At 47.0% G+C, this 22,019-nt stretch overlaps 1 protein-coding gene across 1 annotated transcript in view; it reads right to left on the reverse strand.

Moving 5' to 3' along the window:
* Nucleotides 1-20,706, reverse strand: part of b4galnt4a (beta-1,4-N-acetyl-galactosaminyl transferase 4a) — a 79,507-nt gene extending 58,801 nt beyond the window's left edge. The window contains 2 exon segments of the mRNA XM_057050890.1: nucleotides 19,292-19,736; nucleotides 20,318-20,706. Coding sequence (XP_056906870.1) covers nucleotides 19,292-19,433 — 142 coding nt within the window. The 5' untranslated portion in view covers nucleotides 19,434-19,736; nucleotides 20,318-20,706.
* Nucleotides 20,707-22,019: the final 1,313 nt, after the last annotated feature.

A 22,019-nucleotide genomic window follows, 5' to 3' on the forward strand; every position in this document is an offset into this window, starting at 1 on the left:
TACCCTAGTACGTGTGCGCGCGCTCCTCACACAACGGAGCTGGCTAATTACGGCAAATAAACTCCGCTGATCTGTGTCATGAGTCAGTCAGTAACAAGGCAGCGTGGAGACCTGCTGTGAAACAGATGAATGGGCCCTGGCCCCGAGCTTTGCTCTCCCTGTCCTTTTAGTTCGGCTCTAACAACCCCCGTCTGAGTAGAGCGCCAGCATATTAAGACAAAAGATATAACAAGGCTTTAGAAAAAAGATAAATAGAAACAAATGGAGGCTGGTGGGGAAAATTGTGGACTGCGGAAGATTGGGAATGTGCTTTAAGTTTCTTGGACTTCACCTCACGTCGGTCGAGGTGGGACGACACGCAGCAGTTAGACGGCTTTTGACAGCTTCTGGCGTCGAGCAGGTTCAGCTGCGACCATCTCTGAAAGCAGCCAAGAAATACTCCCACAGAGCTGCGGTCAAAAGTGAGACTGTGAAGCTACAAGAGACACTGACAGGCGAGTAGAGTCCAAATTTTCTTTATCACCTTGGTAACACGATGAGTTTCAATGAGTGAAATTCCCAACGACAAAGCGTGCTTTCTTATGGATCAGTTTTAGGATGCAAGTCAAGTGCAGGATGATTCTAAAACCAGGAACGCATCAGCATGTTCACAATTCTCATTATAAGGAACAGCAGCCTGTAGATGTGAATACCATCTGTCAGTTTTCTGACTGGGACCTGAACAAAATCCCTGTGGCAATAGGAAGAAAAACATGTTTATTTGGATTAAAATCAATTTCACGCTCTTGGTAATCCGATAAATGATGTTTAGCATCCAACCAGCTCTCAGGTTTTTTGGATTTTTCTTTTCACTGCTTCAGGTCTCTCCCAACTGTTGAAACTATACGTTTGATATGAATAGTTTAGAAATTCCTGCTTGATATTTATTTGTATTTTTATTTTGCAATGAGGCTGCAGAGAAAAATGATTCGTTCCCAACCTGCCAGCCGGTTTGACCAAATCGAGGCGGTCCCGCTTTTCTCTGTCTCCGCCCCCTTGTCCATAGATTCTACAAACTCCACTGGCCGTCTAGATGCCTCAAGGTTATCCCCTGACTGCATTGCCATGGAGACAAGAGTCCAAAAGTGAAACAGTGCGTTCATGTTCGGTAATACGGCGCATCATGAGGGAGGCACGGCGCGAAGGACCAAAGCGGAGGGAAAGGATCCAAACGTGCTCATCCGTGGATGCACTCGTGTGTGTGTCTGTGTGTAGCGCAGCATCACGAAAGGTTAAAAGTGAACAAAGTGCAATCAATGTAACACAGTGAGGCAGCTGTGCCAATCAAAGCAGAGCGGCTAACAAGGCAGCGCAGAGCAGCTACACAGTCCCAACTGCCAAAGCTGATGTGTCACCAGTAAAGGAATGAAGGTGCGCACGCTTCCCGACCCTCACGCTCATTAGTGCACTTGTGTAAACAAATAAACAGAGGCAGAAGTGGTGGCTCAGGTAGGCTAAGTTAACAAGCTAACACTGCACGTTAGCGCTGTATTGAAACCTCTGTTGGAGCACTGTGACAATTTATCAAGAAAGAAAGTTCCAGGGATGAACTTTAGAGAGTGCAAGGTGAAAACTTTTATACAACCAACTTGAAAGTATGAGAAATTAGGGGGGGGGGGTAGTCTTGGCAACAGAGGAAACCGCATTTTAAAGTGCTGAAAACACTGGAGACGGCACTGAACTCTGAATAGCCTCGCTCTGTACACCATCACTCTCTTTCCGTCTCCCTCACCACATCCTTCCCTCTCTCACACACGCCCGCTCTTCCTACACACCTTTAATGCTTCCTTAATTCTCTCCCCTTTCCCCCCGATCGCTCTCTGCAGACATGGCAGTGATTAATAAGAATATTGCTTCTGTGTAGAACCCTGGTGTGACGATTATCCTCCGCCGAGTATCTGATCATTGCCCTCCTGAGGAATCATTGCTTTCCTGATAACATCTGCTGTGAGCCGAAAGAGGAATGGAGGCAGAGGAATGTTGTCGGGGTTAAGATGAAGGAGTACAATGCGGAAAAAGAAAGGAAAGGAGGATGGAGGAAAGAGAAGAGCGATGGTATGAAACAGGAGGAGGAGGATGATGGACTACTGTGGTGTGGCTTCATCGTTCGGCACCTTTTTGACAATATTGCACCTCTCTCCGTTTAATTACTCACGTATCACACCAGCTACCACAATTCAATTTAAATCAAGCGTTTCAATTGATTCATTTAATTGCAGAGTTTTGGTATCCGGCCGTGCCTTAATAAGGATATAATTGCAGAAACCTCATTATACAAGAATCTTTTTATCAGTACGAAAGGAACTGCTTCGTCAGCATTTCTCTAATGAAGGATCCAATTTTAGCGAGACTTTGCAATTAAAGACTTTACGAGGTGCTAGATGCAAATTCAATTCAACAGCACATGTTATGAGTGGGCTGAGTAAACAGGATCACTCTTTAATTAAATACGTATATAGGACGAGCACACACACACTGTTTCCACGTTAGCTATATCTTGTACTGTCTCTTTAGCCAATAATAATGCTCACATGTTCATGCTCGCATTGACCTTCAAATTGAATTAAATTAAAACCCAGACAAACAGCTGAGTCCCACGGCAGCCATACGTTAGTTATGCTGAGTGAAAATCCCTGCTGACCCTCAACCTGTCACAAAGGACGCAGGAGAAGAGAGGCAATTAATTCCAGACAAGCTGCTGCAATTGCCTGCATGTTGTTTCCCGCACCTGTCGGCCAGTTTGCATATCCTTGTTTGCCGTAAATTATTCAAGCATGTTCCTTTAAGGCTGTCCTCCCGCCACCGCGGAAGCACGCTGAAAGAGAAGAGCCTCCCCCCTGTCATGGGTGTCCATGACGATGGCTGGAGTTGGAAAGAAAAATGAGACGGATGTACAGTATATCAACCCCACAGGATGTAAAGGAGAAGTCTGCTCCTCTGTGAGCCTATAACCAGTATTAATCTGTGTATTGTGTACAAAAAGATTGATCATTAATCACTCCAAACTCTTATAGCATTCACATATGACCAGAATTTAAACAGATATATCAAATTTGGAGGCATATCACCATGTAATTCCCATGCACTGTCACTATTGTGGTAGTTAGCATTAGCTGTAAGTCACGCAGCGAGTGTATGGGGAGATGACAAGAATGAGGGTGGACCATCAGGAAATCAATGCAGCCAACTGGGCTCCTGTGTGGAAACCACAATGGAACTGGACACTGATGCGGGATGAAAGTGAGCTACAGCGGGTCTGAAGTGTGTCAGGTCTCTGTGCACGACAGTCGGTAGGCAGGGACAGAGGGCAGGGGAAAGCAATAAAAATGGAGCGAGAAACTGGAATCTAGTTTGCTTTTTTCTACCATCTTTGTGTTTGTTTAGTACGCTAAAGCTAATAACCTCCTCTCTCAGTATATCAGAGTTTGTGCATCCACCTTTCAAAAGGACGGGGTGCTTAAATCCATCACCCAGGGCAACCATCCTGACAGGTGAGGGCCAGAGGCAGAGAGACACCCTGTTGCTGAGGTGAGCCTGTGTTAACCTGAGAATCCCCCCCGCCTTCTCTTCTTCAACTGCTGCATTTTCTTCCCCTTGTTTCTGCGTGGTTGTGGTCTGTATCGCTCACATTTCTACCTGAGCATAACCCCGCGGCTGTTACTTCTTCGGGTTGTGCAATCCAAATCCAAACTCCCACCAATCCGGTACAACCAGGTCATTTAGTAATGACGGCTTCAATCTCCGGCTGCACCATCAGCATTCAAGCTGCAGTGCATCTGTAGAATAGAGCATTTGTGTGGTCGTTCCTTTGCCGAGTCAATGACTGGATAGTCACATCGGTGAGCTTCAGGGCAAAAACAATCCAGGCAGTAATTAAACCTCTGAAAATCTTTGGAATACCCCCTCTGGGGTATGTCCATTTCTGTTATGATAGTTAATTCCAGATGTGAAATGAGGTTTCATTTTTAATTTTATCTGTAATATGCATAATTCAAACATAATTCAAATTTCATACTAAGTCATTAACTTAAGACTGGTTTGGCCTTCTCCTTGCTTTAGTGTCAATTACTATTCCTGCCTCACAATGTTCCAGCCTCGCCCATATTTACAAGTAAATATATCTGCAGCTTCTACAAAATGGCCACCGGGTCTGAGCGAGGCCTCTTCTACATCTCTCACGTCTACTTTGCCCAGCAGGCACAAGCCTGGGCCCCCAGACTCTTCCTGACATGTAGCCCTGCGGTGATGTTTCCAGGCAGTATTGTTGCGTAATCGCCAATAAAGCTGATTCCAGAGTTAAATTTAATAAAGTCCAGCTCGTGTCAGCTGTGTCTCATCCGTTCTGTTTATCTGTGGGTGATAAGGCAGCAGCCCGGCTGAAGGATGCTTTGGCGTCGCAGCGTGTTGTTTGTTTTCAGATGATTTGCAGGAATCTTATGTTTTTTTCATGCCGACTGGATAACTGAGGGACGATTCACGGTTTGCCACGGTTTAGCTGCCCAGGGCAAACGTCAAGTGGCACGAAGCTGAACTGCCTCTAACAGGAGCTTAACTTGTCATACGTGAAGAACTGTTTGGTGTTTGGATAATCTAATTTGGCCCGACATGAGTTTGTGAGTGCGTGGTGTGTGTCCTGTGATGGCCTGTTCACATGTCCAGGGTAGGAGCCGCGTGACAGGTCATGAACCCAAATGGGATATCAGCAGCAGCATCTCTTCTCTGTTTTCAAGTATTTGAAGTTATTTCACTTATTATTGATCGAATGCGCTTTAATGGGCATTAGTCCAGCTTAACAGCTCTCTACAGCCTGATCAGTATGTGAGTCAAAGGTCCGCTCGGTTGTTCAGAACGTGGGGAGACGGAGGACACTGCTGAGGACGACGCTGAGGAGGCTGAGTGAAATCCTGCTATCTGGAACAAATGCACCGTAGACAGAAGGCATTCCACTGTAACTGCAGACAGCATGGTCGTGTGGGAGGCTTGAGGACGTGCAGACGGCGCTAGCGTCACTCTGCCATCAAAATTGCTATACTAACAGGGACACGGAGAACGGGGTGTGCGGAGAACAGAGAGGAATGAGGAGAGATGGACAGCAAAACCCTGAAGAGGAGCTGACTGAAACAGTACCAAGAATACTGTGTTTACTGATTACACTGAGGCTAATACCCCTCTCTTCTCAGGATACCAGAGGCTGGGCATCCACAATGCAGGAGGATGCATCACCCAGGGCAACCATCCTGACATGAGAGGCCCAGAGGCACAGAAGCCCCTAGTTACTGAAGTGCGAAGCAGAAAAACAAGCTCCTGAGTCTTGAGCTTGTTTAAACCTGAAAATCTCACCCTGTTTTCAACCGTTGCTTCGTTTCCTGTCTTATATTTGCATGTCTGTGGTCCTTAATGCTCATATTTCCACTTTTGCTTCACCGTGAGGCTCCTGCTCCTGAGGTAGGTTTTACCTGTGGAGCTGTAAAAGCATTTGTTCATTTGTTGAATGAGGGAGAAGGTTGAACACAGAGACCCGACCAGAGGAAGGACACAAAGTAGCAGTTTGAAATGAGAGCAGGTCGTAGCTAAAATACTAATAACCTCTTGGCAATAGTTGAAATAGTGCCTCTGGATTCAGGTTGGCCTTAATCAAACCACGACACACACAAACACACGTACACACACACACCCACCCACCCACAAACACACATGTGTGTTTGTGTTTATCCACCAGAGCTCTGTTTCATTCAGAGCCATTTCTCCTTCCCTAATACCTTCACGGTAGCTGGTGATAAGGAATAGACACTCCTCTCTGGACAACATCTCATTTGTGGAAAGGAAATTGGAAAGAAGCAGAGAACGGAGGAGAGTGCGGGGAGGTGAAGACAGCAGATGAGGGGTAAAAAGGGCTAGATGGAGACCAGCAGGATGGCAGCAGACAAACAAATGTTTACTGGAGCACAGATAAGCTCAGTCAACATCGTTACCGTGGCGAGATGTGGGTGGATAAGCAGAGGAAGGAGAAGAGGGAAATATAAGAGGGTGGACAAAGACGGGCACAAGGACATGTTTGGGGGGAATATTTTACCAAAAAATGTCATACAGAGAGCCTGATGGTGCCGAAACACAAGAGACCTCGATGGGAAGGGATGCCCCAACAGCAACCGGGGTCAAAGCAAGCGAAAACAAGCATCAATGAGGAATGCAGAGAGGCAAAAAAACATGATTGTTATCAGTCAGGACAACAGGCCAGCAGCGCTCACACTCTGGCCCTCTTCAGCATTATTACTCATAACACAAACCAAATTACTTTGGGCTGTCAGGGGACGTGAGTAACACCAAAAGACAGGCAGGAGCACGCCGGCCGCAGGAAACCGTGACGGGATTGGGTAAAAATCCCACACATCAGCGTCTCAAACACACGTGCATGAAGTGACAATAGAACGCTAAAGTGGGACTGAAAACAAGCACTCGAACACAGACAAAAAAGTGAAAGTTGTTTTGTTCCTTCAAATCATAGAAGGTGTGAGTTGCTAGTCTGGAGTCTACAAAATAAGATGACATTTTTTGTGTGCAGCTAACTGGATAAAATGACATTTTCTTCCACAACTATAAACCCTGGAGAATTCCCCCAGTAAATCTAGCATGAATGCATATAAACAAACACCATTTCCATCTTTAGCAGCCTCCACCCATCTGTTCTTGCACAGTGAAGCATTCATCACTGGGACTAATGGTGGGGCGCTACTGTCAAGCGTGCTCTGCACTCTGGCTGAATGGAGAACCTCCTCACCACCCCTGACCATGCTAATGTTTGACAACAGAAACCAGGTCAACTTCTCAGGAGATGGATCAGGCGCACAGGTTCTGCGATGCGCGCATGCACGGCCATTCGTGCCCAAAATCTGCACACGCGTGCACGATGAGAGGGTGGCAAAACGATTCCTCCTGGTAATTTCTCGTCATGCACGACTGACCCTTTAGTGAAGCTCCCGCCCTCTCACGATGCCTTCACTGTAAAAACGAGAGCGGGGACATCTTAATGAAATGAACTCAGACAATCAAGAAGAGGAGATTGACTATTATTATCAGATGGCTCTACAGCATGATTACCGGCCGAGGCTGCCAATTACCACGCAGCCACAATTGCCAAGACTGGATGATTCCCCAGCCTGAAGTAGAACAACATCTCCAGATGTTCACAGCAAAGTGAAATGGGTGATTTTTGAGGGAACACAAATTTGACTATCCAGTCAAATCTGTTCAGGCAGGCTAAAACGTGCTATTATTCTTTATAAAAAACACCCAACAAAACCATGCAAACAGCATGTAGGACACAGCTCTCCTCCCAGGCAGAGCGAAAAATCTCAGGACGTTGTGTTTCTATTCACAAACACTCAAAAGAGGCTTTGGAGAGAGCCCTTGGAGGTTCAGTCTAATCCTGCTCCAACTCTCACGGTGCCACTCAAACCTATTGTGCAGCCATGAACAGCGCGGGCAATCACCATGGATGGGTTCAACGGTCAGAGGAAGAAAAAAGTTAGTGGTAGACTACTGCAGCTTCCAAAAAAATTGTTATACTGAGTTTCAGCACGACGCTGATTATTCCAGAATTTCATGCGGTCTTCGTGACAAGAATCTTGGAAATCAGCCGTTTCATTTCCAGCGTGGTTCTGAAAGTGAGTGCAATGTCATTGGAAAGTCACAGCACAGTTCACAAAGGCAAAATCAAGGATTATAGTGAAGATGGTGAGAAGAAGGACAGAGGAGGAAAAAGCATCTTCACATTAGGTTTGGGAGCAGAATGGGGCAAATCTCCTGTCATCACAGTTCAAAGAGCCACTATCAACCCCCCTGACAACAGGCTCATGAAGGAGGGAAGGATAAATGATAAAGGCTGGTAGAAAAGAAAAGAGAAGAGACAGAGCCGAGCCCCTGAGGCTTCCAGTCTAGACTTTAAAAACCTTACACCTTCGTAATCATTCATTTCAGCCAGTGTGTGTAAGTGCTTGTGTGTCTGTGTGTGTGTGTGAGAGAGAGAGAGAGAGAGAGAAAACGATCAACATTACAGATGGGCCCAGCGCCACCGTGGTTCAAGTGACTGTAACAGGCGCCGGGCAGATCTCAACCCCCCCTTATCTGTATACTGCGATCCTGCAGTGCTTCTTAGCATGCAGTTATTGTTGACTGTAAAGGGACACATCTGTGTTCTATCTCTGGAAGATCACACGCCTTCACGCGGGCCTGAAGTGTGCGGGATTTCATTAAAGGCCTGACTCATCTGAAATGTTGTTCAAAGCCGCTGTTTTCCACGCCACCCATGTCGAACCCGGAGCAAGGCGAGATGCGCAAAAACAAGTCTCGTATCTTTCAAAGAAGAAACGAAGGGAACCGAGCATGTAGGAATGTCACTCCGCTTGGTTTTTCCAGTGAGATTTGCCGATAGTGGAATTCTCAAGGGCGGTCTGACGGTTCGGCTGCAGAAAAAAAAGAAAACATCGGCTTTCCATAGTGTTCAAAAAGTCCGTGGGAGTATTAGTAACACCGAAGGACCGAGAGAGTGAAGCAACAGGAAGCTTCCCTGAACAGACTAATAGGAAAATACCCAAACGTTTGCTCCGCTCCATCATCAACCTTCATCCGCCTGCAAACATCAGCTAATCAATTTGTCAGCCCCCCTCTGTGCCCTAATCAATAAGGCAGCGCACTATTAAATATATACACAGTAGGACAGGAACATTGACTCAGTGTGTGCACCAATAATATACATCTATATATTAAAATAGGGGTCAGCATCTTTTTTTTTCCTTCAGCAGCACAAAGGATGAAGCTAAAAACCTCCAGCGCAGAAAGGCCCGAGGGAAAGGAACCACAAGTGGGCACTGTCACTGTGCGCTCCCTGTGCTCCTCCCTCATTACATCATCTGTTCTTCCTTCCTCTCCCACAGCCGCCATGACGCGTTTTCCACGCCACCCGATGTGAGCGAGTGTGGGATGGCGGCACGGGGGCCAGAGGGCATACCCAGAGGGGAAATCAGAGGTCCAACTCTTTGCGCGTTTCAATATCGCGCTCGCACGCCCACCAGCGGATGCCAAAGCGCTTGTGTTCGGAGCCAAGGTGTGAGTCACGGCTCCGCTGAGGACCAGACACACTCGGAGACGCACGTCTCGGTGCAAAGCTGAAGGAAAACTAGGAATTGAGCCGTAAAAGAAGCGGACAAACAGATCTGCTCCGCGGCGGGGTTTCAGCGGGGATCTGGGCGAGGGTCGGAATTAAATGGCATCAAAAGCGCAAACAAAGCCCAATGTAGCAGGTGTGTGAGGAATTAAGGGTTCCATGTCCCAAAATGAGTCAGGAACCCAGATTTGAAACTGGCAGTTGTCAGGATGTCATCCGGAGTGTCGTCAGCGTGCAGTTCTTCTGGGATTCTGCTGCTCCTCGGCTTGGAAAACCATCAAGGGCAAAGAACGGTGACTCACGAAACTGGATTACGACTTCAGGAAAACTCTGATTCCCAAACTGAAAGTCAAATGCTCCAGATGTAACGAGAACAAAACCGTCATAACCTCTGGTCCAGAATCAAAACACGCCTTGCACACTGCCGAACATCTGCGAGCGCGTTACCGTAACAGGAGGTGCTTTTTTGTTGCACAGTGAGTGTTCAGTGTTTAATTAGCGCCTTGCTTTGCACTGAAACAACAAAAAGACGAACAGCAAGCAAAAACACTGATGTCACTTTTTAATCTCAGAAACAACAACGCACGTATCTACGTATGCACGCGGTAATCCAATTAAACGGATTCTCGGGTGGACTCGCGTCCCGACGTCTTAGCTCGCAGATGGCTGTGGGAGAAATGCTAGTTAGCGCATGACTGCACGCTCGCGCATCCATACAGCATCTCGACCGCGCTGGGGGCTACATGTATCTCTCAGGCCCTAAAGACCTCTGACACCCTAATCAGCCTCAACTCTCAATTAGTGAAATCAGAGACATTTACAGAGGAAACACTGCAGGGAATCATGGGAGAGAAGAGAGCAGCCGTGGAGCACGGTTTTAAAAAGAAGGAGCTGGAGGGGTGTCTTTCGCCGGTGGTTCCTTTTTAAAAGCTTTAAAGACTCAACGCCTTTCATGTTTTTCTTACTGAGATCCGGACAGAACAACAAATTAACCAGTTCATCATTTGTGGGTTTTAAAGCAACAAGCAGTTGGAGACTACACTCAAACACTAAAGGCTTGATTGGACAATTACACAGGCGATACACGACGACTGTTCAAACGCACATTCATAGGCTTATAAATCAACCAACCAAAAGTGGAAAATTAATGTGACCCACAGAATAATATTAAAATGTATCATTTTTAAATCATTTTTCTCTCATCTGACGTCCCCTGAAATTTCCTATTTTCACACGTTATTTGACCGTCCTCTCAGTTCTGTCACCAGCTTTTGTATTTTAAATTAGGAACACATTGTAAGAACTTTCTTTGATCAAACATGACTCACTCCTGATGAGCCCAGTGTACTTTCAGTGTTCCGTTCCCATTTTTGGATGAAAATAGTGTCAGAAAATGTCATCAGCTTGTAACCACCCCTTCACAACTTTAACAACACACCTTTCACTGATATAAATCTATTAACTACTCGCCTGTCCTTCTTGTTTTGAGCACAAATCTGATTGGTTTGAAAGGCTGTCCCACAGCATCAACAGGTTGATCCTTGACCCCCGCCCCCCCCGGGATTGATGCGCTTACCGTCGTTCTGAATTTTCTTTCATGTTGCACTTTTTTTTCCCCTCGTTTGTTCATCCAAAATGTTCCTTCTTGTCATTACATATTTAACTGTGAAAAGCTGAAATTTTGCACCCCCTCCCCGGCCCCCCCACTGTCTGGCATGAAAGCAGGTTAATTCATCTGCTAAGAGGCTCGTGGAGTACAGGAATCTCTACGTTTAAATTTATATGGATCATCGTACCGGAACATGGTGCCAAACTCAGCTGCCACTCAACGCGCTGACCTGTGGACGGGAAGGTGAGCCAGCAGGAAGGTGACACAAAGCAGGCTTCAAAAAGTTCCAGTCATTTATGGAAGAGCTTACACACACACACACACACAAAACCTACAGAGTAACAAAGGCCTCATATATAAATCTTCTCGCTCAGACTACAGTAATGTGTATAACGTGTGCTCCTTTTATGGTAGCGCTTCTACTCGCCTGGCATCATTGGGGCCCTTTCAAAGCACTTCTGGCTGCAGTCTGGACAGCAGATAAGGTATGTGCACATTTGGAGACAATTACAACCATGTTGCCTCTCTGGTTGCAGCTTATCAGTCCTGATATTTCCTAAATGGATGCACCGACCGCAAAGCTAGGATGGCGATGCCATTAGGGCAATATGGCCGACATATGGCAGCGTACAGTATGACTGGTTGTTGAGCAGCCAGGGTTTTTTTTAACAGTGTTCATGAGGGACATGCAAATAATCTAAGTCTGATTTTAAGTGCACATCTGGATTATTTTTCATTTAAGAGAAATGTAGTGGGGACGTGAACGTCGTCCAGCATCGGACATTCAGCTGACTGTATCAGATAGCTACAGATGGGGTGGGGGGAGTGGGCGCGCTTTTTCTCTGAAAACACACTTTTTGTGGAAGGAAATAAAGCCCAGTGTCATGTGGTTTCACGGGTTTATAAGGTTTAGAATATGCAGGGTCTAAATTGAGGCTGATTTGTAAAAATCTCTCAGGCAAAATGGAATCTGATGATATTCGCTATCCCATTTGTCATGTCTCCTGCACCAATTCTCCTCACAGCCGGAACTCCCAGAGTCAGGTTCAAAGTGTGTGCGTGCGCGTCCGCGTGCGCGCGGAGTCTAGCCGCAGGTGGGGACCGCCACAACTTCAGGAGGAATGCATCCATAGCAGCGGAATAGAAATCCCTCACAGCATATAAATGAGGAAAAAGTGCACACACCTGTAACATTTTCACCGTGCCGTGCACGCTAAGAGCTGACAGACAGATGTGGAAATGCCCACAGCTGCCTGTCAAATGATGATGGATGCCCCGAATGTGTGAGATGATACCCACAGATAATGCTATACCCTTTAATTTGGCTCATAAATATTTTATTCCTGGTAAAGGTCGACATGGTTGAATGTGTAAAGAAATCCAGAAAATGTGGGTTGTGATGTCCCCAGTTTAGCCAGCTGAGGAGCCAATCAGTGATACCGGTGTCACGGCCACGGCTGCCCCTCATCTGGCTATGAAACATTTCTGAAAAATGTGTGACTGTGACCTTCTGCTCTGCTTTTTTCCTGAGCTGATAAGAGATTTTGCCTTCATAAATCTTCAACATCTTCACCACGTGGGCTCACACCCTTTCTGTGTGCTCTGCATGTTCCCACCTGTCTGTGCGAGTTTTCTCCAGCTAGTCCGGTTTCCTCCTACGGACCAGAATCATACACACTAGGCTGATTCAGAAACTGACCTCATGGGTGTGTGTGCTCTGTGATGGACTGGTGACCTGTCCAGGGTCAATTCCTGCCTCTCACCCACCCATACACTCTGTAATCAACACTCCCTGTAATCCTGATAGATGGGCAGCGGCTGCAGCGTTAGTGGAGATGCTGCTCGGACCTCATGCTGGTCCCTGACATGGACTTCTCTATAAATCCGACACGCTAGTGCAACCTACAGCTTTGGCCAGTGCACAGCATCGATCTGGTCTTTACAGATCTCAAACGATGTTGAGATTGTGTTTCAACGCCACAAATGTGAGATGGAGTTAGGGTTGGGGGGTCAAACCAGGCTGTAAAACCAGGCTGTAAAATTCCCACACTATAACAAGTTAAAGGCTTACACTAACAGACGAGTGATAAACTCAATTTAAACTCTGATTTACTGGCTCCATCAGGCGTAGTTATAAAATTTTCTTTTTCACTTTTGCTTGTAAAAGTAGAGCTTGAGGCTCTGGTTGGAGACTGAGCTGAGTAGCAGGGTTCTGGGCTCAAGCTGCAGACAATATTTGGAAGGTGTGCTGCTAGCAGGGGGGAGGTGCCTGCACGACACTTGGGTGCACAAACAGGAGCGACCAAGTAGGAGGGAAAAAATCTAAAGCAGAATCCGACAGTCTGACAGGTGAACAACAAACCCGACCTCTCAAAAACATCCACGGCAGGTAGATACCGCAGTCTGCTCCACATCAATCCTCTATCGTAGAATTTCAAGCGGTTTTCTTAGTTAAATTTGAACATCACGGACGAATGTTTGCCGCTAACATGTCTAATGCTATTTATCTCTCCATCACTCATCAACTTTTTTTCCATCCCTGCACACTAAAACAGACAAACTGTCCTTTAACGACAGACCTGCTGCTGTTCACGACGGGTGAAAACATGTTTATGACGTGAAAATTAGCATTTGGAGACGCTGGTATTTCAACACTTAAGTACAGCAATTCCACAACTGTTGCCTTGGCAACTTGGTGTTTAAACATACAACATACGGATGCTACAGATTGTACCTGCTTGATAATTTGCTTGTTTTTGTCCTAGTTTACAGCCTATAAGCTCTAACATCCCTGTTTTTTTATTTGATACAGCTCTGACTGCCCCAGAATTGTAAATAAAGAAACCAAATAAGACAGAAGTGCAGTAAAATAAAAAGAACTATCTATAGTGTCACATGCTTGTTGAGTCTACTCGAATCACTGAACTTTCTGTGACAGCTAAAGTAATAAACTTCCTTTGCCTGCAACCTTCCCAGCAGTCACCAAAAATAAATGAAAAGCTGTCAGTAAAAGTCGCAGAAAATATTTCAAACACAACGAAACTCAATACGCAATTTCACAGATAAAATCATTTACAGTCATGGCGGTATTGTGCGGATGAGGTCGCGGAACGAAGAGAACAAACACCCAACGTATATACGGCAGGGTGAATACCAAAAGAGTGAACTATAGAGAAATATCGTGCGTTTGGTGTAGGAATTCACCGCACGTCGGCTGAGGAACTCTCAAAGCAAGTATGCACAGTTGTACAAACACAAACAGTGCTGCAAAATAAACGGGAGCCTTTCTTCCCCTCGCGATCGGTCACAACGGGGAAAACAGGAATGTGACGATCTATAGAGCGCAAACGCAGCTCTCATGCTAATCAGGCTGGCGAGCGGGACTTTGAGATGCTAAACAAGAGGAAGACGAGGTGCATACTCCTCCCTTCATCCAGTGATGAAGGTGACTGGCAGGATTTAGCTGTTTTTGAGCCTCATCCAAGTGAGAGCAAAGACTTTCAAGGGTCAAAGTGAGAAAAACAAAGGGGAGCAGCACGAATTTGCTGGTTTCTCAAATCAAACGCTAAATCACTTGATTCGTCTGACTTTAACGTCCTTCTTGGCGAGCGGTGACCTTCTCCGTGTACTACAGATGGACATTTCTCTCTCTGTGCACAGACACGGCGCCATTTGATGGCTGACTGAGCTCCCGCATCACTTTCGCAACGCCGAGGCTGTTACCGCCCCGGTCCAGAAGAAAATCCCTCGGCAAAGTGGGAAGATGGGCTGGAAGGGATTGGAGAGCAGAAGCCTGCGTTCATGTGGGGAAACTGTTAAAGTCCTGGATCACATCACCTCCACTTGGTCCTCTCTCTTCCAGCCGCTCGCTCTCGTCTCTGTAAACCGCTCTGCCTCTGTGTCCTCCCCCCTGCAGAGAGCGAATGATCCATCCCAACAGTTTCCATTTCAAGAAATTAGTCTGGATTCATTCTGGATGGGCACTGGTACACACCACCCTTTAAGCTGGCCTTCCTCGGTGCAACTGATCTAACGTAAACATGAATTGGAACAGCCATTCTGTGTCCAAACAGATTACGCCATGCACCCTGGAGGACTGGGACTGGGTCACAGCCACGTCCCCCCACCTCCCCCCGACGGGGGCCGCTGCATCCTGCTGCCTGCCCCACCTGTTGAGTGAGAAGGGTGTCCTTCTTTAGGGAGGCCCTCCTCCCGAAATGCTCATCCCACACTCACGGGGAGCCTGCCAGCGGGCAGACAGTGCCATCATTCAGCTGCTTCCTCTTCTGCTCGGCTAAACACTGGGGCCAAAGTGCAGACGGCAGCGGGACTGGGGGAGGTGTGCGCTCACACACACATACACTTTGGGAAGAGAGGGGGGAAAAGCAGGCCACGTCGCATGTACATGTTTCCCTCTTTAACACTAAATCACTCCATTTCACTCTCGCTCACACAGAAAGCTCCTGCGGCGAAACGGTGGCGAAGGGCCAGCGCTCTCATCGGCAGAGCTGGTACCACGACGGCGGCATGTTAGGCAGCATAACTCAAATTTCATCAGCCCCGGGGTTGCCACCCTCCGGACAGGACGCCTTTGCTCATCTCCTACCCCTGTCATTCATGTGCATGAACCTCTTTATTGTTGTGAAGTACTAGATATGTGTGTTGATGGGGAAGAGGTTAAAAATCATGGCTGTGGGTTTGTGATGGAGGGTCAGGTGAGGAGTCAGCTTCTATGAACAGGATGCAGAGTTCTCATACGCACACACAGAAGACAGATTTATCCGTTCAAACGAGGCTGATTCAGGGTTACAGCTCTTGACAGTCCCCGTCCCTGCTCCCAGACTCAAGGCTAACAATGCAGATGCGCTTTAATGACACCGTCCTTTAAAGAAAAGGAGCCTTAAACACAGTGGCTTCAACAGGAGGGACTCCCACAGTGCAGTTTATCTGCTCCAGATTCTGGAGCAAAGGTTGTCCAAAAAACAGCTAAACTAGATGCGCAGATGATGATTTCGGAAACCTCCAGTTCCTGTAAAAGCCGCCATCTGGAACAATTTACCTGGAAAAAAGTGGCATTAAAACATTTCTGTTGAGCCAGGTAAACAGTGCGACTAAAGTAAACCAAAAGAAATTAGAACACAATTGAATCCTTAGAGATTTACTCTGGATAAGACCTGTTTTCCTGTTCTTTTCAGGAGTTGATATAAAAGCATGGATCCCTAAGTGGAAGCAGGTCACACGGCTGTCTGGATTTGCCGTTCTTACAAAGATCATTGTCAACGTAACACTGATGCAAGTGTGCCTTGCTCATGGGTAGCTGACAGCGTGAATAAAGAGGAAAAAACCTTTTCCCGCTAGCGCACTTGTAGTTGTCGTGGAGCTGACGTCCATGAGATCCCCGCGATCTAAAATTAGGGAAGGTGACATCGGAGGGCACGGTTACCATGACGGCGAGGCAGCCTGGGAGAGCTGTAGCTAGGGTGCAAAAACAAGCCAAAGCTGTGCTTAATGGTGCAGCGCAACAATACCCAGGTGCACCACTTCACACATCACCTCTGGTTTAATCTCTCAGTGGATTTTCAGCACATTCAACCTCGCACCAACCCTGTTATCGCACCACTTTGGATAAGAGAAGCTCTGGAGCGTCTCACCAGCTACACATTCCTCTCCTATATGTTGTCTCTATAGGCAACCAGGCAGCCAGTCTGTCGGAGCTCCTGAGACCCACCCTCTCTGACCTCCTCTTCATCGTTTCCGAGGGGTGACAACATGAAAGGTGTGCAGCACGTGCTTGTTTCTGTGGGGGTGGTGAGGAAAATGCACACTCACATGAGCCTCCACGTGTGTAATCAAAGTTCCTCAATAGAGGCCTGTATGCTTCTCCCCCCGCCTCAGTATACTTGTAAACAGGGGGCTGTTGTACAACTGGGCGGCCACGTAGATGTGGCCCCCATCTAATATGCGGCGCAAAGCCGCCTGCCAACACACTACTCATTGAAATTCTGATGAAATAAATCTGATCTGGCCAGTGTGCAAGCTATTTAATATCTTTTAGAGCTTTCCCTGTGATCACGGTGACCACAGCTACCTTCGCAATAAAAAAAAGATGAATAAATACTCAAACCCACAAGTTACCCGCAGCCGTCTCAGATGCTAATAAATGGCACAGTCGAGCTCCATAAAGTGACGAGGTCAACAGGCCCTTTGCTTTGTTCACACCAAAATGAATTCATGTAAATTAAAGACATGGTTGTGCATTTGAGATATTAAAATCATTGTCCATTAATGCAATTAAACACTCGTGCAAATGCTGATATTTGCTGTGTGATTTTTATTCTTGACCGCTAACTCGCTACAGTCAGACTTCTGGTTGCCTTGTTTGCATTAAAACTTCTGGTCTCTTTAACCGGCAGACTCCAGAACAGCGTCCGTAATCACACATCCGCTGTTCATTTCCTGACGCTGGTGGATCGGGCTGCGTCCAAGGTTCAGGTTTCTTCTCTCTCGTCACGTTGTCCCAGTCAAGGACGATAAAGCACGAAGGAGAGTCGAATAAAACCCCTCTTAGACAGGAGAAATCATCCCGCTGTGAACTGTCACGCCAATCAAATCCTCAATCATGGACCGCCTCGGCCTTTAGCGTCCAGAACGTTTACATTTCTCCACAGTTCTCTTCCGCACTGTGCTGCGGTTTTGGCGAGAAGGGAGCCGGCTCAGCGGTGAAATTTAGCTGTCATTAATCTAATTTCCTCCAACGTTTGGACAAAGCAAATGCAAATGAGACATGTCCTCATTTCATTTTTAAATAAATGATGATTTAAAAGATATTTTACCCCACTACAACCTGCGCTGCTTCAGCACCCAGAAACACAAAAGACACTTAAAACTCTGCCAGCTTGATATGAATATTTACACACTTCATGGAGCCCAATTTTCCATAATGGCTACATCTCACTTAGAAACCTTCACTGTGAGAAGGGACGTGTTATTCAAAAGAGGTTAAGTGAGTTGACCCGATCAGATTCCTGCTAAATGGAGGATAGTCAATTTCAGGCCAGAACATCACGGCCTTCCGGCTTCCTTCCTCATCAGAAGAGTCATGTTGAAGCACAATTATATAGAACTTACACTCTGGCTGGAGTCTTCTGTGGTTGATCTTCACATTAACATGACGTGAACACAAAAGAGAAACCCAAAAAAGATCAAATGATTTAGAGACATCTACTTTTTAAATGTTGGGTTCAGTATGAAAATGGGCTTGTCCGTAGTGAGCGCACTTAGCCTTTAGCCGCTATCAGCGATCACCAGCTAGGCTTATGTCTGGGAAAAGGCCATGGCTGTATGTTTCTCAATAATGAGCATGAGGATGTGTGTGTGTGTGTGTGTGTGTGTGTGTGTGTGCGTGCGTGCGCAGGCACGTGCATCACTGAGGATCAACTTACACAGACAGCTGCAGGAGGCAGAACACCCCATCGGCTTATGTATCGTGTATCAGTGGGCGATGAAAGGCGTCACCTTTAATCAGCATTTGTTTCATTAACGATTATGATTTTCATATAATATTCACTCAGTCGGCGCGCAAGCTGCGCACGGCAGGCAGGTGCTAATTTGGAACAGGCGCTCAGCCCTGACCCCTGATATTGTTCCAAGTTTGAGTGGCGTGGCGGTGACCTCCGAGGCAGCCTTCACCAGCAGCCCTTCGATTATTTATGATCAAGGTGGAGCTCTGGCTTTCAGCCTGGTCCCGACACCATGCTGCTCTCCGCTTTCCTTGGAGAAGGAAGGTATTGGTAATTTATGAAGACACGCTGCCTTTCTGTGCCGCTGCTTCATATCTGGTCCTTCTTTTGGTGTGTGAGAAGAAGAGTCGTTTCTGGGGAGACGTTTGCGGGAGCTCTTTGTGACCACGGTGGCGTGTGATAGTGTCATCCTACCCTCACTTGTCGCATCACCACTACGACTCTGATGCCAGAACGGGCGCCTCTGTGAGGGTTTCTGGTGTGTTTAACCGGTGACGCTTTCAAACTTGTCTCTGAAAGTAGATCTTCACATGCGGCGAGAGGCTGAACTTTTTGGGGGGGGGGTGTCGCCATTGTTGATGGAATCCTGTCACGTTGCTGCACATGGCAACCACAACAGCATCGCAACGTGACAACATTTAGCAAAATACCCACGCAGAAATGTAATGTTTCATTAGTCATTAGCAATTACCAACTTGTGCTTCCTTCTGCTCTCAACAAGCTCTGTATATCATATCGACTAAATGAGTCATAATTTCTGGGAATAAGCCATGATTTCCGAGCACCAGATGTGAAGATTCATCCACTTACTTTATGTTTGCAGCGATTAGCGTCTCTGCGGCTTCATGTGCAATACTGATCAACTCAGACAAAACCTGACAGCTGGATTTAATACACGCACTATTTCATTGAAAGGGACTGTAAAGAGAGCAGAATTCATTCATGAAAGTAATCTGTTACCTTTTCCGTAGTTGAAGTGCAGTTTGATGGTCTTGCCCTGGTTTATGTGCAGGTAGGTGAACCACACGGCGGAGGTGAGCAGGACCAGCAGCAGCAGGAGCTTGAACTGCTTCCTGATCTTCTTCACGGGGAAGCGCAGCATCCTGGCTCACTCATCCTCCGGTGGATGATCAGAATGGGTGGGAAAGAGGTGACCTCTGCTGCTCTCTCGCTGCGGTGGGGGGGGTCCTCTTCCCGGTCAGAGCGACGGCAGGTGACCGGAGAACAGGTGCGGTGGCGGTGGTCGACTACACGGAGCTGGAAGGTCGTCTCATTCCCGCGGGGGACAGCGGGGCCGCATCCTCGCACCTGGATCCAAACTCCTCATCGCTCCATCTCAGAGGGAAAAGCGAGGGTTTGAAACAGATGTCCCCGCTGGGATTTCCAGGGGTCGGCAGGGAAACGGCTGCAAAAGAAAAGCCGCTAAGTTCGGCTACGAGTGTGACCGGGGGCGCAAAATAGCAGTCCGGAGATAATCTACTCAAATCCCCTGGAGCTCAAGGCTCCGTTGACACCTGATTATAGTAGCGGCGACTCAAGGATCATCTCCGGTCACTCAGGTTTACGCAAAGACCCGAAAAGCGAGCAAAAAGAGAGGTTTAGTTTCCAAACGCGCCGACGGAGTCTCAGAACCGCGACTTTTCCGCGCGTCAGCCGGACGTTCTTGTTGCTAGATAAGTAGAAATAAACCCGATAGTTCACTCGTGAATTTGAAGGCAACCTCCGGGAAAGGTTAAGGTGACGAGCGGCCAAATGTCACAGCCCCGAGCGCTCCAGCTATTGTTAACCGCAGCTAAAACCGGACACCGAGCGGCTCCTCTCTCATCGAAGTCCCGGTGAGAGAGGAGGGGGGGCGACCAACTGTCACCCTCACACTCGGGCTGGTTTGAAAGCCCGCCACCAGAAAATATGAAATATTAAATGTTCCATGGCGGCGGAGTGGCTCAGGTTCTCTGGATGTGCTCAGATGTGACTGTCCTGACAGACCTCCGTGCGCTCCGGCTGCTCCGTTTTCCAACAGATGACGCGCCTCATCCACATCCTCCCAAAGTGGCTGCGTTGTCCGGGTGTGCGGGTTCACGGGTGTCCTCCGAATTAAACTAGTAAGCACAAGTGATCGGGGTTACGCGGAGCTGGATTCGGTGCCTTGTGTTGTTATTCTGTCATCTTTTTTCCCGTTAAAATGCCGCACCGTCCTGCCCGCTTGTCACCGCGAACGGGGAGTAAAACAAGCCGAGCTCCACGAAGGCTGCGGCGGAGAATCCTGCGACCGGCAGTGACACGGCCAGGACATAGCATGGTTTTGTTTTGCTACAAAGAAACGAGTCGGACTATCCGTTTCCACCGCACTGTTCTGTACGCCCATCATTCGAGCATCTTATGGGCGCGGCGCAACCTAACATGGGCGAAAGAAGAGTGGCCAGTGGCTCGACCAATCAGAGAGCAGCAAAGGCTTCGCGGGGGGCGGGTTAATTCGATCGGCCCTCACCGTTGCTTGGTACCAGCGTATTCCACCATCCAATGGCTGGACATCCATCTAGAAACTTGGTAAACCCTCGCGTCCCTCATGAATCCGTGACCCCGCGTTAATTTGATCAGCAGCCAGGATCCATTTCCTTCTGGCAATGGGGCAACTTCACATTTAACCTAAACGTGCATCTGTGGGGCAACGTAACGGTGCAGCATCAGCTAAAAAGACTATTTGGAAACTTTAGTAGATTAGTTAACATGTTCAAACTGACTGCTACTTTTTATGCATTCGGCAGTCTATCTATCTATCTATCTATCTATCTATCTATCTATCTATCTATCTATCTATCTATCTATCTATCTATCTATCTATCTATCTATCTATCCTTTCCCGTTTGATACATTTTCTGATTTTCATACTGATCATTAGTTTAAATAATATGATTAAACAGCGTTACTAATATATACTTTGTGTGTGTGTGTGAGGGAGAGAGACAGGTGTAACATCACCACCGAAGGTACGGGCACGCGTCTGCCACCCAGTGGTCAATGGTAGAAGTGCAGCCCAATACATTTCCAATCCAGACAGCAGCAGAGCGCTTAGAATTATTAAATCAAGCGTTTCACTCTTCACCCAGCAGGAAAGCGAGTCTATTGATGGTTCCTTCTTGCTCATTTCTGACAATCACAATAGCTGTGTGAAAAAAATAGAAGTTAATCACATTCTGTATCAGCCAAATCTGTCTGTGTTACCTCACTTGAAAAGCTCGCCCTCGCTAAATGTTACAGAAAGTTAATTGGATTTTATTATTTGCATCTCTGTTCATGAAGTCAGCGGTGTTGCAACAACAATTGTCCATTCAGTGCACCTTTTCATTTTAAAAGGTTCTTCATTTTACTTAGACAAAATGCACTAAGCATCCATGTTCGGACCAGCTCTCCCTCAGCAACAATGTCATTACAAATATAACTTACGGATCAAGTGGCATCAAACCTGGTTGATAAGAATATTGACCTCAATTTAGTGTGTCCCAGCTGCAGCCTTCCATATCAGCTGGACCATAAAGCGTAATCCTCCGTCTCTGTGGATTAATAATGTAATCTTCTGAGCAAACACTGAGCAGAAATGAAATGCTTAGGTATTCATCTGGGCTCTATTGAAATGAGTACTCAGCCATTGACCCCAACCAAGCACCGTTTATGCTGAAACAAAAAAAAC

This window comes from Takifugu flavidus, chromosome 13 (assembly GCF_003711565.1).
Source record: "Takifugu flavidus isolate HTHZ2018 chromosome 13, ASM371156v2, whole genome shotgun sequence".
In the NCBI taxonomy this organism is placed as follows: Eukaryota; Metazoa; Chordata; class Actinopteri; order Tetraodontiformes; family Tetraodontidae; genus Takifugu; species Takifugu flavidus.